General features: G+C 36.0%; 1 protein-coding gene across 1 annotated transcript in view; it reads left to right on the forward strand.

Moving 5' to 3' along the window:
- BRWD1 (bromodomain and WD repeat domain containing 1) overlaps positions 1 to 18,582 on the forward strand; it is a 116,127-nt gene that overhangs the window by 82,927 nt on the left and 14,618 nt on the right. Inside the window, exons 26-36 of the mRNA XM_060098473.1 lie at positions 218 to 342; positions 1,011 to 1,093; positions 4,502 to 4,613; positions 5,425 to 5,486; positions 8,397 to 8,552; positions 8,780 to 8,900; positions 10,025 to 10,150; positions 11,603 to 11,675; positions 12,772 to 12,813; positions 14,618 to 14,764; positions 15,532 to 15,684. Coding sequence (XP_059954456.1) covers positions 218 to 342; positions 1,011 to 1,093; positions 4,502 to 4,613; positions 5,425 to 5,486; positions 8,397 to 8,552; positions 8,780 to 8,900; positions 10,025 to 10,150; positions 11,603 to 11,675; positions 12,772 to 12,813; positions 14,618 to 14,764; positions 15,532 to 15,684 — 1,200 coding nt within the window. The remainder of the gene's footprint in view (positions 1 to 217; positions 343 to 1,010; positions 1,094 to 4,501; positions 4,614 to 5,424; positions 5,487 to 8,396; positions 8,553 to 8,779; positions 8,901 to 10,024; positions 10,151 to 11,602; positions 11,676 to 12,771; positions 12,814 to 14,617; positions 14,765 to 15,531; positions 15,685 to 18,582) is intronic.

Here is an 18,582-nt window from a genome sequence, read left to right on the forward strand (position 1 = left end):
TGGTATATTCCTGATGTTAGAAACAGTGTTAAATAGCGGTCTTCAAAAAGATGTGAAGATTTAGCAAAAACGATTGTAATTAATGGTAAATTAAACCCTTCTTCTGGTTTGGAATCCTGAATTGTGAGCTGACTTAATTTGGCAATATGTGGAGAATTATCATCTTGAGGAATTGCTTTATTTTAACCATTTATTCTTTTAAAAATATCTGTTAAAGGATCAAGAGTTGGTCAAAATAGTTGGAATACGATATGAGGTTGGTCCCCCTACACTTTGTTGCCTCAAACTAGCATTTATAGATCCTGCGACTGGAAAACTTACGGACAAATCTTTCTCTATTAGGTATGTGTTACTTTTTTAAAAATGGCATTATTTACATTTAGATTTTCCCTCTCGCTGATCAGCATGTCCTTTGCATTCAGCTGCAGGGTACATAGTAGAACACTGTGGACAGCCCAAGCTGTCAGTTGACGTTCTGATAGATGGGACCCACTGGAAGTACAAATGCTGGTACTGCAGCCGCAGCAGTTAGGCGGGAGCGTGTTTCATACATTTTTCTTGCCACTTAAATGTGTAGAGAATTCTGGCCTGAAGTGGAAATTGCGTCTGCATTTGTTTTTGAGAAAATGTTAGAATAATTTGCTAAACCTGTGCTGTCCAATATGGTAGCTGTTAGCCACGCGCGGCTGCCGAGTACTTGAACTGTTGCTAATTTGAATGGAGTGTGACGTAAGTGTACACATTGTAGTTTGAAGGCTTGGTATAAAGGCAAAGAAGGTAAAATATCTCATTATTTTGAATTGATTATGTGGTGAAACAATATTTAGGATATATTGGGTTAAATAAAATATACTATTAAAATTAATTTCACTGGTTTCTTTTTACTTTAATAAGGCTAGTCAAAAATTAAAAGTTACGTATGTGGCTCCCATTGTATTTCTTTTGGACATTGCTGCTCTAGACTATAACCTGCTGTGTAGGAAATTTAACATTCTTTTATTTTTGTTTAGATATCATGATATGCCAGATGTTATTGACTTTCTTGTATTGCGTCAATTTTATGATGAAGCAAGACAGAGGAACTGGCAGTCTTGTAAGTCTGTCCTTACTGAATTTTATATATACCCTGAGAAATGAATCTCCCATTTTATTGCTCTAAATTTTTTGGTTTTGGTGCTGCTTATTATGGTGGATGCAAACATGTAAATTCTGGAAAGAAATATAAGACTGCTAAGTATATTTTGCTTAGGGCTTGGTATGGTATGTGATATTTTGGAAGGATGATTTCTTACTCCTGTAATATAGGCTAGAGTAGACCTTCTGTGTCCTTTCAGACTTGTCCACACTGCATTACTTCCATCTTTAATGTGACACTGGTATAATTCACAAAATTACCTGTAATGTAAAACAATAAGAAAGTTGAAAAATAACACAATAATGTTCTGGTATGCCAGAATATCTTACCTTTGATAATCATATCAACCCAGACTTAAATAGGTTGACTTGAGGTAACCATTCCTTTAAAACATAAAAAATTTGTGTAAAACTTACGCTTTATAACCATGAATTGTATGGGTCGACAGAAAAAATAAAATCACCTAAATGTAGGCACTAACTTTTGAATGTGGGTTTCTGAATGTGATTCCAATGTGTTTTTCATGGTGACTATTTAAGGCAGGCTGGTAGGCTCACTTGCTTGACTTGTGTAGGTTATTAATCTCCTCAGGACATAATTGATGACTGTAATTAGGCCAGCAACTGTAATAGTTACTTCACAGGTGTATATGTATTACTTTCCAGTATGTAATGCTGTCTGGGGAGCTCATGTATTGAGTTTGACTTCAGTCACCTAGGAGGATGAAAAGTCATTCTCCTTTTATCAATTTTAGTGAAATAGTAAGTTCTACCTAGGCTGTGTCAGCTGGTGTACACATTCATAAATGATGTTCAGACCGCATTAATTTTCCTAATTCCTGCTGCCTTTTTCTGCAGGCAATAGAAACAGGTAAATAAATTCCCTGAGTTGTCCCTATTTGAAATGAAATCTTACCGGAGAGTGTGGCTGCTCTTAGTAGACTATTTTTAATGGTAACGTCCACACAAGTAATCAGGGTTATTTTGGGGACTGGAGGTGTAAAGGAAGGTTTTCTTGAAGAGAAACATTTAGCTACCAAAGACAAAACAGAACAAAACAAAAAACAAACCAGACAGCTGGAATATGTAGAAGTTAATGTTGTACAGCCAAGTCCCAAAGAACTTTATAGTTTCCTAGCCAATCTGGTTTTCCACCCCCATGATGTGTAAATTAGAAGCTCTCATTTCTACCAACATGCCCATTCAAAAAAATTTCTTAACCTCGATTCTCTACAAGTAAATGCTAGAGATTGATTCCTGACTACCCCTTGTAATTTGGTGGGTTTTGTTTTATTTTTGAGGTTGTGAAATTATTGTATCATATCTTCTATGCTAATTAATTTGTTTTTGCTCCCCCATAGAAATCTTACCTCTTCTCCTGAAGTTTGAGCAGTTATATAGGAAGTTGCTTGTGAGAACTTCTTACTGAGCAGATGTTTATCCTGCTTTTGACTAGCCAAAATAGGTTTATTTGAAAAATCTTAATGGAATAGAAATGCCCATTTTTACCATGAGAAAATGAATTTTTTAAGCCTCCTTTTAATTTAAAGTTTTTAGTCTTACACCAAAGAACTATTTTTATCTCAGCTGAAAGTATTCTAATGTTACATAAATAGGGAAGACAAATATTACCTAACTAATTCTTGGTGTCAAAGACTGGCTCACTTAGTAACCATATATTTTTGTATTAGGTTTCTCAAAATGAAGCCCCTGGATTTGTTATTATTACAGTAATACTTATTGTAACAAATATTGTAATTGATATTAAATTAGGTTATTTACATTATAGAATTGGACAGAAATCATGGTGTTACATCAAAATTTTAGTATATTCCTTCCATTAAAAATGTTTGTTGTTAAAATTTATTAAGACTTTTTTTTAAAGTTGAAGAAGTGTTTTGGAATATCTGTATTAATGAAATACTGTCAAAAATAGAATTTTATTAATGGTAGAAGGGTGGTGGGATGAGGGGCTTATGGGTTTCTAATGATTTGGAAGTAAAATATACATAAAGATCATGTTTATATAAATTTGAAAATATATTAACCTCAAAACATGTAGCTCCAATAGTTGTGATATTGCTATTTTTTTCAGTTTTACAGAATTTATTGAAAGCATACTTTCTTTAGTCACGACCATTTGTGGGGAATATTCTCTTTCTTGGGAGTGATATGTAGCTTTAATTTTGATTGATAATATTTCTGTAAAACTTTTCTTGAAGAAAGAATTGTTAATCTACCAAAGAATTATTAATGAAGGATAAGTAACTTTTTTTCATATTGATTTTGTTTTGAAAATGATGGGATGGATGGGAAGGAGGAGATAGGGTTATTACAGCAGTCTGTGTTTCTTTTGTAATATATATAAAACAAAGATCGAATACAGTTTCTTTCTCTAGAAGTTGTTAACAGTTATAGAATATATTTAGAAATGTATGTGTATAATCTAAAATCACTGAAGTCAGTTGAAGTATTCTTTCCAGTTACTTTCGTTTGTATAGGGAGCTCTCCTAAGGTCTGTTTGCCTGCTTTTATATTATGCTGACATAATGGGGTATGTGGATGTTTAATTCTTTTAAATAATAAATACGTATTTTCAAGGGTACATGTAGACCTGATTTTTATTATGAGATCTTAAGAATTAGAACACCGTTTTATGTGGAGATATTTATATAGCAGCAACTTTAGAAGAATCATGGATTAACTTCTGATCATACGTTTATAACTTGTTTTATTCAGGAAAAGTTACATATTTCATAAGTATATTTAATATGCTTATTAAATATTTATCGATTTGTATACATCATTGTAAAAGATTTTTGAGTTTTGTTAAATTTTGTTCTTTGTAATAGAACTTACTTTGCAGTGGGCATTTGGATCCATTAAATAATGGAACCTAGTCATAAACCGTTTTCATCAATTATATGATATGGTTTTATACCTTTGGTAAATTGCCGAGTGTAGTACTATGTCTTTTTCACATATGTTTTATCACTAAAGATTGCAGGTAAGTGGCGGAGAATGGCTAAGTTTAAGATAAAAATATTATTTGAGGGGCTTCCCTGGTGGCACAGTGGTTGAGAGTCCGCCTGCCGATGCAGGGGACGCGGGTTCGTGCCCCGGTCTGGGAAGATCCCACATGCCGCGGAGCGGCTGGGCCCGTGAGCCATGGCCGCTGAGCCTGCGCGTCTGGAGCCTGCGCTCCGCAACGGGAGAGGCCACAGCAGTGAGAGGCCCGCGTACCACAAAAAAAAAAAAAAAAAAAAAAAATATTATTTGATTTGTTTTATCTGTCATAGTTATTTTGTAAGTTAAAAATGTTAATGTTAGCAAATTGATGTCTCAGACTTGGTCGTCTCTCTTATAGGTGACAGGTTTCGTTCTATCATTGACGATGCTTGGTGGTTTGGAACGGTGCTGAGTCAAGAGCCGTATCAGCCACAGTACCCTGATAGTCATTTCCAGTGTTACATTGTTAGGTATGTATGCAGATGAAAACCAATCATCTACAAACATTTGTTCGTTGCGGCAGGTTGTGGTATGAATGGCGTGTTTCAGGTTAAAAATACACCATTGAGTTCTTTGTTAAGTCACGTCAGTCTCACCTTTGCAGCATCTCTCTAGAATGCCTCTGTTACTGGTACCCACCTTGGTACAGGTTCTACTTGCTTCCCTGGGACCTATTTCCTCAACCCAATATTGCGGGATCATTGTTCAGGAGCACATGTTACTTCATTTCCCTTGTTCAAAAAAAGTCTTTGCTGCCTTTCCCTTGGCTGTGGAAACAGAGTCCACATTCTGAAGTGTGGCATTCAAGGCCTTCACACTGTCTTTCTTCACTTACCCTGGGTACAGGCCACACAGGATTTCTGGTTTTGTCCTTGAATTCACCATACATTTTTATACTTGTTTGTTGTAATCTATTCGAAAAAAGACATACTGTTAATATTTAAACTTACTGCTACAGTGAGGTTAATTTTTTCATTTTCTATCTTTTTGTTTACTCTTGTAGTGGGTACCTAGTTATTAGCCACAGTTTTTTTTAAATTTTTTATTGGAGTATAGTTGCTTTACAATGTTGTGTTAGTTTCTGCTTTACAGCAAAGTGAATCAACTATACATATACATATATCCCCTCTTTTTTGGATTTCCTTTCCATGTAGGTCACCACAGAGCATTGAGTAGAGCTCCCTGTGCTATACACAGTGTTCTCATTAGTTATCTATTTTATACGTGCTATCAATTGTCTTTATGAAAGGCTAGCCAGACTTTTTTTTTTGGTTTTAACAGGTGGGACAATACTGAAATTGAAAAACTTAGCCCATGGGACATGGAACCAATACCTGATAATGGTATGTAATTTTTAAACAATGAAAATACATTTTCAAGTTTTTATGTTACTAATGCACATAGAGCACATCTGTGGTCTTTGAGAAACATTTTTAAATTATTATGGTAACTGTGAGCTTTACTAAAACAAGTGAACAGAATTATGTGTATCTCGCTCCTTAATTCTTATCCTGTTTCCAGCTTGTTGCTCGCTGTATCTTAGTCATCAACTGTCATTTCTCATGTAATTGTGCTTTAGTCTCTTCTTGATCTCCTTCACATAGTCTCCATTTCTCTTTCCTCATCCTTACTCTTTTACCCTTGTTCTTTCTTCAGAGAAGAGCTGTAACCTGACTTCTGTCTGTCTTTTGCATTACCTCAACTTGTCTGAGAGGTAGAGGTCTCTGTTCCAAAGGCCGTCTCTTCTCCAGTGCTTGCTGGTCCCACTCCTTTGAACTTCTCTTGGACCTGGTATTTACACTTAGTTCATTCCCTCCAACAATTTTAGTTTCCTCCTTCCTAACTCCATTCAAGTTTGGATTTGTGTCTTGTACCTTAAAACAGCTTTCATTTCATTTTCTTGAACATTTTGCTACTGAATTACTTCACTCTTGTTAGACTTTTTTTTTTTTTTTTTGGCGGTACGCGGGCCTCTCACTGTTATGGCCTCTCCCGTTACGGAGCGCAGGGTCAGTGGCCATGGCTCACGGGCCCAGCTGCTCCGCGGCATGTGGGATCTTCTCGGACCAGGGCACAAACCCGTGTCCCCTGCATCGGCAGGCGGACTCTCAACCACTGCGCCACCAGGGAAGCCCTTGTTAGACTTTTTGAAGGGGTACCCTTTATATCTGTTGCCTCCCATCTCTCCACTGTCAAGCTTTCTTTTACATTAGTGTTGATTCAGCATAAAAACATGCAAGAACTTGTGTCCTTCCACATCCACCATTTTTGACACATGAAATCTTTGTGTTTTCTTCTTGTGTCTGCCTTAAGGGTCAAGCCCTTTTTCCTTTGTGTTTTATTCTCTGACATATCTCCATCAACTGTTGCCTTGCTTTGGTTTGGAAATAAGGAGTTTTTTTTTTTTTTTCTCTCTCTCTTTTTTTAAAACATCTTTATTGGAGTATAATTGCTTTACAGTGGTATGTTAGTTTCTGCTGTATAACAAAGTGAATTAGCTATACAGATACATATATCCCCATATCTTCTCTCTCTTGCGTCTCCCTCCCACCCTCCCTTTGCCACCCCTCTAGGTGATCACAAAGCACTGAGCTGATCTCCCTGTGCTATGCGGCTGCTTCCCACTAAGGAGTTTTTTTCAAAAAAAATTTTTTAAATAACTACACTCTTAAAAGTCACCAGTGACTCCTTTATTAAATTTTCTTTTGAGCTTAGTATCTTAACAAATAATACTTAGCAATATGAAATGACATTTTGCATTGTATAAAGCATATATAGATAAGTGAAAACCAACATTTTTTTGAGGTCTTACTCTGCTGCTAAGAACTTTATATGTATCCATTCATTTAATCTTACTCTGAGGTGATGCTCTATTATTAATTTTACAGATGAAGGAACTCAGGCTCAGAGCGTTTTCAGTAACTTAGCTAAGTCACACACCTCTAGAAAGGATAGGAGTTTGGATTCTAGCCTAAGCCATCTGGCACCAAGCAGTGCTTTTAACTGCTAGTTATAGCTGCTGCTTTGTAGATGATACCAAATCAATAAAAGCACTTACATAAAGAGATTTTACATGTTAATGAGGCCAATAAGTCTTTAGAAGAGTTATCAAAAGACATGAACAGGCAGAAAAATAAATTTGGAGGCATATGAAGAAAAGCTCATTTGCATTATCAGTCTCGGAAAGGTATATTAAAATAATAATACTTTAAATAATAATTTAAAATATTAAAATATCATTTTACCTATCACATTGTTAGATTGATATGTTTGTCTTCTTTCTGTTGACATTTTTCTCCTTTTTTAAAAAATCGTTTTCAAGAAACTATTCTCTGAATATTTACATTGCCTCTTGTTCTTTTTAAAAATGTGCATACTCCTCCATTATCAATTTTTCCTGCATTTTTTTTTTTGTGGTACGTGGGCCTCTCACTGTTGTGGCCTTTCCCGCTGTGGAGCACAGGCTCCAGACGCGCAGGCTCAGCGGCCACGGCTCACGGGCCCAGCCGCTCCATGGCATTTGGGATCTTCCCGGACCGGGGCACGAACCCGTGTCCCCTGCATCGGCAGGCGAACTCCCAACCACTGCGCCACCAGGGAGGCCCTTTACTGCACTTTTTAAACATTTCATTTTGAAATAATTTCAAACTTAAAAATATTACAGAAAGAGTACGAAGAATTTCTGAACACCCAATTTTCTCAAATGTTAACATCTTAACACAAGTATAGTGCATTTATCAAAATCAGGAAATACCATTGATACAATTCTAATCTTACCTTTTTCAAATTTTGACCATGGTCCTAATGTTCTTTCACACATTGGATTTCATTGCCATGTCTTCTTAGTCTCCTTTAGTCTGGAATCCCTGAATCTTTCCATTATCTTTCATGACCATGACAGTTTTGAAGAGCACTGGCCACTTTGTAGAATTTCCCTCAGTTTGCGTTTGTCTGATGTTTCCTCATGATTGAGTCCAGAGTTTGCATATTTGGCAAGAGTGTCAGAGAAGTGATGTTGTGTCTTTCTCAGTGCATCATATCAGGAGGCATGTGACAGCAGCTGGTCCTGTTACTGGGAATATTAACTTTAATCATTTAATTTAGGTGGTATCTGCCAGGTTTTTCTGCTGTAAAGTAACTTCTTTTCCCTTTGATTAGTATCTTATATATGAACTTGGACAACTGAATTTAAATATAGTGTATATTTAGTTTGGTTTGATTTTTTTTGTTTTGTTTTGTTCATGGAATCATAGTTGATCCACCCGAAGAATTAGGAGCTAGTATTTCTGTCACTTCAGATGAGCTAGAGAAATTGCTCTACAAACCCCAAGATGGTGAATGGGGTCAGAAATCGAGAGATGAAGAATGTGAACGAATTATTCGTGGTATAGATCAACTTTTGAATCTTGGTAAGTTTCTTTACAGTGACAAGTTTCATGTTCAAGATTTCTTTTCCACAAAAGTATTTTAAAACAGTAGCATAATTGTGGTTATGTTCTTTATTACAATTTGTATTTGTTACTATTTGGGCAAGCCTATAGTGCTAATTGTAGCTCTGTTTATGAAAGATTTGTAGAGAAATATCACTTAGAGGTAATGAATTTCTTGATGAAAATTCTTCCTTCTGCCATTACAGATATAGCAGCAGCTTTTGCAGGTCCAGTTGATCTGTGTACATATCCAAAGTACTGTACTGTAGTGGCCTATCCAACTGATCTGTATACAATTCGAATGAGACTTGTTAATCGATTTTACAGGTCAGTAGAAACCTACTTTAAAAAAAATTTGAAAAGATATTTGGCCATTTAACCAGGTAGAGTTAAGAGAGGTAGTGGTGGCTGATAGTGACAGTGGTGGAGTGGGGGCTGATTAACATTATTTTCTGTTACATTCTCTTCTTCTGTTACAGTCATTTCTTGGTCCTGTGTGTAAGACAGTGTGTTAGATGTCTGTTGGTAGGTATGGATAGAACCTGGATAAGGAGAAGTACCACGTTTCATTCCTCAGTCTTTAGTAGTCTGCTTTTCTTGCAAAAGCTGCTCCATTTAAATATAAAATTTAGTTAATAATGACTTTGGCCTTTGAAAGATTAAATCCCCAGAGTCATCAACTTTTTATCTCTGGCTTCTAGAGCTTTGAAAACTATAAAATTTCCCATTCTCAGTGATTTTTTTTTTTTGCCGTACGCGGGCCTCTCACTGTTGTGGCCTCTCCCGTTGCGGAGCACAGGCTCCGGATGCGCAGGCTCAGCGGCCATGGTTCACGGGCCCAGCCGCTCCGCGGCATATGGGATCCTCCCAGACCGGGGCACGAACCCGTATCCCCTGCATCGGCAGGCGGACTCTCAACCACTGCGCCACCAGGGAGGCCCTTTTTTTTTTTTTTTTAAAGCAGGTGATGGTTTTCTGTATGATTCAGCTGCTTTGAGAAATTATCTTTACAAAAAACTGACTTCTTGAGTTCACATTGTTGATGTTAATTTACCTCTGTAGTGCATTCGTTCAGAAACCAGTTTGTGAGTTTATAGTCAGATTGACTTTCTTAGGATTGATGGTATTTAACACATTTTCTTCATTGAGTCTCAGTAGCTTCAAATATACCTATAGGCAGTGTGAAAAGGGACGGTTGCTCTTTTGGTTTTCTGGATGTGATTAAGTGATCTGTTACGACTTTCAGTCCTTAAATGTATTCTCTGCAGTTCAGCTTCCAATATAATTGCTTATGACTGTGATCAAGTTGAGAGTATTAGAAAGTTATTCATTATAACTTTGCACTTATGGTTTAATTAATATATCATGCTGGCTTAACATGCTGGATTTTTTTACTTGGTTTCTGTCTTTTCATTTTTTAAGCCCTAAATTGCCTATTTTTTACTTTGAAGGAGGCTATCTGCATTAGTTTGGGAAGTCAGATATATAGAACATAATGCCAGAACATTTAATGAACCTGAGAGTGTAATTGCAAGATCAGCTAAGAAGATAACTGACCAGCTTTTGAAATTTATCAAGTAAGTGACCTCATATTATAGATGTTGTGGAAAAGTGACTTTGCATATTGTGCTCTTAAAACTATCCAGTTCTCAATTTGTGCTCTCTGAATTATACCCTTTTAATGTGTTACATTAAATGACATTTCTTTACGTTTCTTCTTTTGTGATTGTAATTTAGGTAAAGGAATGAGAAATTGAATAGTCCAATTTTTTCTATTTTTTAAAATTTTGAAATAATTTTATACTACAGAGAGTTGCCCTATGTATACATATACCCTTCACCTGTTTTCCCCTTAGGTTAACATTTTACACAACTGTGGTGTCCTTATGAAGTGTTAAGAAATTATCCTTGGTACAGTACTATTGACTAAAGTGTAGAATTTATCTGGATTTCATCAGCTTTTACATCAATGTCTTTTTCTGTTTCAGGATCCAATCCAGAATTCCCACTGCATTCACTGTTTTGTTTTCTTTGTCTCTTTTAATCTGTTCTCTAGTCTTTCCTTTCTTTTATCATCTTTTTTTTATGAGTGCTGGACACTTATTTTGTACTGTGTAATTATTTGGCTCGTCTGATATTTTCTCATGATAAGATTGAGTTTTAATCTGTTTTGGATTGTATCCTGTGACTATTCCACACTTTTCTTGCATTTGGAAATCGATTTGGACTAGTAGGATGAAAACTGACCTGCAAATTGAGATCCAGGTTCTAACCTAATCTGTTCTGGTGAACTTTCTGGGTGACTTTGCACATATTACTCAGCCTCTTTCCTTTAAAATGAATGATTTTGCTATATGATCTTGTATGCCTTTCCCCCAGTTATAAAATTCTTTGAAAGAATTATATACTGGAGAAGATAATTTATAAGCTCTGACATCATTTTCAATATCTGGCTACAAACTGGGGAATAACTGATTCCAGCTGTTTCACTCTCCTGGGCTGAATCTGTCTGATGTCTGGAGGACTCAAACTTGTTGCCTCTCCTCCCAAAGTTTCTTCTTTCTACTTCAGGAAGGTCACATACACATTTTCATCTCCGTTGTGCCTAGATACCCCTATTTTATGATTCTTTCTTCTGCTGTGTTTACAGTGAGGTTAAGATATAATTTATTTTAGTTTTTACTTCCTTTTTTGCTTCTATTCTTTTTTTATCTCAAATCAACCATTTTCCTGGTACTCACTGTACAAATATTACTAGTGCTGATAAGTTTGAAAAACTCATCCGTGTATTCATCCAATTGAGGCTATACATATAGTATTTCTGTACACACTTAAATTGAAAAAAAAATTCACTCTCAGTGTTCTAGTATGGTCAGTTGTTTCCACAGAGGATAGAGTAAAAACCTGATATTCTACTGCTTGAAATTAGGTGTGCATAGTTGGGGAACTGTTTGTATCTTAACCTGTAGTTTGAATATTTGGAGACGGACTACATTTGCATACTGTTAAATTAAAAAATTGTCTTTTAGGAGTCAAGACTGTACAAATATCTCAGAACTTTCTAACACTTCTGAAAATGATGAGCAAAATGCCGGGGATTTGGTATGAAGTTTGTCAATTTTATAATGATTTTTGTTAATTTCAAATGATAACTTAAAATGAAGAGTGAAGTAGAAAACGTTGGTTACCTAAATCAATTCTTGCTATATTCCAATGAACTATGAACATAGGGCACTTGATAAAACTACATTTTTAAATGATCTAGATCATCAATGAGGTAATAGCCAATAATTGATATTAAACAAACAAGTTATGTCTAAGTGAATTAACTTAGGTGTGGAATATGTTCTCTTTCCAAATTTGAGATAGAGAAAGGTGTATTATAAGAAGTACCTTGGATATGTTTGGTAAAATCAGCATCTGAGGGAATTCCCTGGCAGTCTAGTGGTTAGGACTCGGTGCTTTCACTGCCGTGGCCTGGGTTCAATCCCTGTTTGGAGAACTGAAATCCCACAAGCCATGTGGCACAGCCAAAAAAAAAAAAAATCAGTATCTGAGAGTTGGATTTAATTGTAATTAAAAATTAATGAACTTTACCATGCTGTAAGTACCCTAAAATCCTTCACTCAAAAAGGTGTTGAAGTGTAAGTAAAGGCAGATGTCATTGATGTTGTGTAATTTCACTTCATAGAAAATCAGGTTGTTGTATGGAGTTGCAGGAAGGATATTTTTTTAAAAACAGTGTGGTGTCAGTTTCTACACAAACTATTATTGTAGTTCACTGATTTTCATTGGAATAAAAATAGGGATGCTAATATGTGATTTAGGGAATAAGAAAATGTGTAGCATACAAAATGTAGGAATCTGTGGGAGACTCTTTCTGAGTTTTGTGGAAGAGGTAAAAACACATTTAAAGCTCCTTGGGCATGTCTTCTGTGGACATGCACAAGGCAACTTTTGATAGCTGTATTTTGGATTTAGTGCATGTTTACGTTAGGGAATGTAAAGGGTTATTAAGAATAAGAATAAGGGTTGGTTTCTTGGAGGGTGAGTGCCACAAAGACCATCTGATAATCTGTATTTTGAGATTTTGTTAACAAGTTATAACCCTCGTAAACCTAATGTCTTTGATATGCTAAGATTATTGCATATCTAATGAAAATATTAACACTTAAAATGCTCTGATTTTTATTCCTAGGATGATAGTGATCTTCCTAAAACATCTTCTGGAAGAAGGAGAGTAAGTTAATTTGTGTGATTAACCTTAGTTGTTTATTTACTCTGTGTTTTAAAATCAACATAAGATTTTAGGTGTTGTCTTTGAAAAGTTACATTGATATTGAATATTTTATAAGAGAAATGGGAGAAATCACTGTAAGGTGGATGGCTAGGTAAGGTTTAGTGGGAGGGTTGGGATTTGGACTGTGTCCTCAGAATGAGATAGAGTAAGAAGAGGACACTCGAAAAGTAAGGGTTATTATGATTAAGCTAAAAATGTAGGAAAGTGTGGCATGTTAGTGGGCTACTGAGAACATTGGCCTGACTGGTGTAGGGGTTGAATTTTGGAGTGAGCAAAGTGGTTGTGTCTGGCTGTTATGTTGGGAGCAGATTATGGTGATATTGTAAACCAAAGATTTTTTAAAAATTTACAGTAGAGTCAGTTTCATAGCCAAAACAGATAGATTTTGATTAAAGTTAGATAGATTTGTATTAAAGTTAGGAGTTCATTGCAAGAATCTCAGAGAAAAGGTGGGAAACTTAGTCAAGAACAGTGCTGGCTGGGAATTCCCTTGCGGTCCAGTGGTTAGGACTCCGCACTTTCACTGCCGAGGGCTCCGGTTCAGTCCCTGGTCAGGGAACTAAGATCCCACAAGCGCACAGTGGCGTGGCCATTAAAAAAGAAAAGAGAATAGTGTTGGCTTGCAATAGAGAGGAAGGAAAGAAGATGAGGCCTTTTAATGGGAAAATTAACTAGGATTTGGTGACTGAACCTTTTTTTAAAAATGAGGATTTGTTGGGAGGATAGGGGAGAACAAAGTGGGAGGAGATAAGCTTTGGATATTGGGTAGTTAAAATTGTGGTGTCATCAGCAGTTCTTGAAGCTCTTATGTAGTATAATATGTTAATTAAAAGTAAAGTTTATTAATTGGAAAATGCTTAATAGTGTTATCTTATATTTCATTCAAATGCTGCTTAAATTTAAGCTTTTTATCACATCAATTTTCATAATATGCTGCCTCAAATAACAATGAAAAGTTAAGACTTGAATTATTACCATTTTCATATAATTTCATTTCTAAACAGACTTCTAAGTATTTAGTATCTGTTTAGTATTTGTCATGATTGCTGTAGCAAATTATAAATCTAGTGCCTTAAGCAATAAAAATACCTTGTAGTTGTGTGGATTAGAAGTTTGACATGAGTCTCACTGGACTAAAGTCAAGATGTCAGCATAGCTGTGTTCCTTTCTGGAAACTCTAGGGTAGAATTCATTTCCTTCCATTTTCCAGCTTCTGGAGCCTCATGGTCCCCTTCTTGCATCTTCAAGTCAGCAGCATAGCATCTTCCAGTCTGCCTCTGACTCTTCTGCCTCCCTTGTATGAGGACCCTTGTGATTACATTGGGCCCACCCTGATAATCCAGGACTGTCTCCCCATCTCAAAGTCTATCTACTCTTATAGTCATATCTGCAGAGTCCCTTTTGCCATAGTCACAGGTTCTTGGGACCAAAATGTACACATCTTTGGGAGCATTATTCTGCCTACTACATTATCCAGTGTGATACTTCATATTCTGTGAAAACATTTTCTAAACTTAGGAGATAAGTGGTGGAATGAAAATGTTTTTAGAGTAACAGATGTGACATTGGGTTTTTTTAAAGAGTGGATTTTTTCCCCAAGTAGATAGAAAATCATGTAATGACACATTATGACATAATACAGAAGACAACAGCTCAGTTGCATTCTTACCATTATACTATACCATACCATAGTGTGACTTTTCCAAAATTGAAAAAACTTCTAATATTATGAATGTATTTTTAGGTTCATGATTGGAAAACAAGGAGCATCAAAGCAACCAATTACGTTGAAAGCAACTGGAAGAAACAGTGTAAGGAACTAGTGAACTTAATATTTCAATGTGAAGATTCTGAACCATTTAGACAACCTGTTGATTTGGTTGAATATCCAGTAAGTTGTCATTATTTGAATGTTTGGGGCTTTTCTTGTTGGTGTAGAGGAGATTGGGGTACAGGTATTCAAATTAAAAAGTAAGGTGTCTAGAATTCCCTGGTGGCCTAGGGGTTAGGATTCTGGGTTTTTCACTGCCGTGACCCAGGTTCAATCCCTGGTCGGAGAACTGAGATCCTGCAAGCCATGTGGCGTGGCCAAAAAAAAAAAAGAACCCCCCCCCCCCCCACCGCCAGCAACCAAAAAGTAAGATGACTAGGTTTCCTGTTAACTTTGTCTCTGACCACTAATTCAGCTGTGGAAGAGTTGTTTTACACAGTTTTCTTGAATTAATAGACACCCTTGTAACTTGGGTTAAGACTTAGTTAACCAGTGTTACATAATATAATTGGAGGATTAGTAGGCCCAGCCCCAGGAAAACTATGAATTGGTTAAAAGTGTCTGTCTTTACTTTCTAATAGGGAAATTGAAAATGACCTTAAAAAAAAAAAATTAGAAAGCACAAATTTACTGTAGGAAGCTTAGAAATTATAGAAGGGTATAAAGAAGAAAATAAAAACTATTTCATATCTTGCTACCAAGTATATAATTTTGTTATATTTCTTGTCCATATGTTTGGATGTCTTTTTTAAAATTATTGATGATTCTTAAGATCCTTGTAACCTTTTTTTCTTCTGTCATTTTGAATATTTTAGAGATTTGATGCACTTAACATTTCTAAAAATAGGAATTGAATCTTTGAACTAATTATTGTTTTTAAAACCTAGGATTACCGAGATATTATAGATACTCCAATGGATTTTGGAACAGTAAGGGAAACTTTAGAAGCGGGAAATTATGACAGCCCTTTGGAATTTTGCAAAGACATCCGGTTGATATTTAGCAATGCAAAAGCATACACACCAAATAAAAGATCAAAGGTAATTTTAAAAGTGGTTTATAAAAAAAAAAAGAGTATGTGTGATCTGTGTAGATGGTAATTTTCTAGTGTTTGGTAGAGGTGGGAGCATAAAAGATCAGTGAGTAGAGTAAGACCACTGTTAAGCATAGAGTGCCACTGCCCAGGCATCTGCTTAGGAAACATCATTTCCTTGTGACACTGTTCCGCTTTCCTCAAGTTTTATAAACAAAAGAGGATTGGTGCGAATGAGGACACCAGTGAAAAATGAACAAATTTGATTTTGATGTATACAGTGAGAAAAATCTGTTTTCTTACATATGGGAATCTTGAAAAGTGGATTGGGAACTTAGCGATAGAGGCTGGAAGAATATTAAAAGTAAGAAAAGGAAAATCTGAAGTGGATGTGGACTACTGTTGTCATACTAACATTTTTTATCTGAAGAAGAAACACATCGGCCATCTGATTAGTTAAGAACACAAGTAGAGTGGACATTCCTAAATTTTTGTTCAAATGTTCTATGTTGGATAACTTTTCAAAACTTGTTGAAACATAATAAATACACAAAAGGGTACACATACTCTCAGTGAATATTCATAAACCTTTGTAGCCAGTGTGCTGGGTAATTTAAAAAAAAAAAACACAATAATTTGAGAGTAAGACTTTAACATAAAGCCCTTGCTTGATGTTGCAGCACTTTCTCTATCATCAGTGACTATCACTGCTAATTAACCATTTTGTCTTAATTTCACTTCCCCCTCATTACTTATTATCAGACTCTGCCTGCATTATTATTTCTTCTCTTAATCTGAGAACCTTTTCATTGCATTCAGTATCCAAATTGCTTATTGGATCAGTTTAACATACAAGTCTAACATTTTCCCAAGCTTGTGTTATTGTCAGTATTCACCATTTGTGAGACTTTCTTTCCAGACAGAAAATGAATTTCATTCATGTCTTTTTCCCTTTTGCTTAAAATATATGTTTGAGGATACATCACACAACTCATGCATTTAAAGTGCACAATTTAGTGGGTTTTAGTGTATTACCAAATTTTCAAAATTGTGGTTACATATATATATATATATATATATATATATATATAAAACATAAAATTTATCATTTTAACCATTTTTAAGTATATAGTTCAGTGGCATTAATTACATTCACAGTGTTGCTCAGCCATCACTGCTGTCTATTTCCAGAACTCTTTCATCATCCCAGACAGCAACTCTGTCACCAGTAAGCAAGTAACTCCACATTCTCCCCTTCCCTCAGCCCTTGGTAACCTCCAATTTACTTTGTATCTCTCTGAATTTGCCTGTTCTAGATATTTCATACAAATTGAATCACACAATATTTGTCTTTTGTGTCTGGCATATTTCACTTAGCATAGTACCTTAAAGGTTCATCCATGTTGTTGCCTGTATTGGAACTTCATTCCTTCTTCTGGCTGAATAATATTTCATTGTATGGGTATATGACATTTTGTTCATTCATCTTTTGATGGACACTTGAGTTGTTTCTACTTTTTGGTTATTGTGATTAATGGGAATACAAGTATTTGTAAGAGTTCTTGACCTCAGTTTTCTTGGGTATATATCTAAGAGTGGAATTTCTGGTTCATAGAGTAATTCTATGTTTAGCTTTTCAGGAACCACCAAACTGTATTCCATAATGGCTGCACCATTTTGTATTCCCACTGGCAATGTACGAGGATTCTAGTTTCTCCACATACTTGCCAAAATTTGTTATTTTCTGTGTTTTTAAAAAAAATTATAGCCATCGTAGTGAATGTGAAGTGTTATCTCCTTGTAGTTTTGATTTGTATTTATGTTATGACTTATTAAAAATTATATCTAGAATTTATTTTAATTAGATATAGTAAGACATGCAGACATGAATTGTCATGAAGGAAGAACTTTATACTCACAGATCCCTAGAAACAGAAGTGTGAAACAAGGTTGATGAGTAGGCAGGGGGGAGGGGAGGGAAGGGAAGAGTATGGATTGGGGTTTTCACAGGACGGCAAGGCAGGGCAGGGCAGAGTGAACAGTCTAGGATTGGCTAGTTTGTAGTAATTGGAGCTTTGATCTGTAGGGGTGTCTCTAGATGTCTGATTCCTGGCCCTGGGGTGATTTGGGTAGGGGGAATATTGGCTTGGTGTAGAGTTTGATAAAGAAGACTTTGTTAGGCGTTTGGTCTCTGGATTGATTGTTTTCTGTATCAGAGGTACACCTGCAAAAAAAAGCCATTTGCTATCTCTGGAAACTAGCCCTGGGATGGGGTAGTCTCTCCAGGATCAAGGCTCCAAATGCCAGAGCATCAGGGATATAGAAAATAAGAAAATATAGTCAGTACACTAATGATGTTGAGTATCTTTTCATGTGCTTATTGACCACTTGTATATTTTCTTTGGAAAAATATCTATTCAAGTGCTTTGCCCAATTTTTAATTGGATTTTTGTCCTTTTGTTGTTGAGTTGTAAGAATTTTTAAATATATTCTGGATATTAAGTCCTAATCAGATGAATGTTTTCCAGTCATTTTCTCTGTAGGTTGTCTTTTCACTTTTGATAATGTCCTTTGATGCACAAAAAAAAATTTTTTTCTTTTTTTGTGGTATGTGGGCCTCTCACTGCTGTGGCCTCTCCCGTTGCGGAGCACAGGCTCCAGACGTGCAGGCTCAGTGGCCATGGCTCACGGGCCCAGCTGCTCTGCGGCATGTGGGATCTTCCCGGACCGGGGCACGAACCCGTGTCCCCTGCATCAGCAGGCGGACTCTCAACCACTGTGCCGCCAGGGAAGCCCCAAAAGTTTTTAATTTTGATGAAGTCCAATTAATCTATTTTTTTTTCTTTGGTTTCTTGTGCTTTTGGTTTCATGTTTAAGAACCCATTGCTACTTAGCGTCACACAGC

Source organism: Mesoplodon densirostris, chromosome 5 (genome assembly GCF_025265405.1).
Source record: "Mesoplodon densirostris isolate mMesDen1 chromosome 5, mMesDen1 primary haplotype, whole genome shotgun sequence".
Taxonomy (NCBI): Eukaryota; Metazoa; Chordata; class Mammalia; order Artiodactyla; family Ziphiidae; genus Mesoplodon; species Mesoplodon densirostris.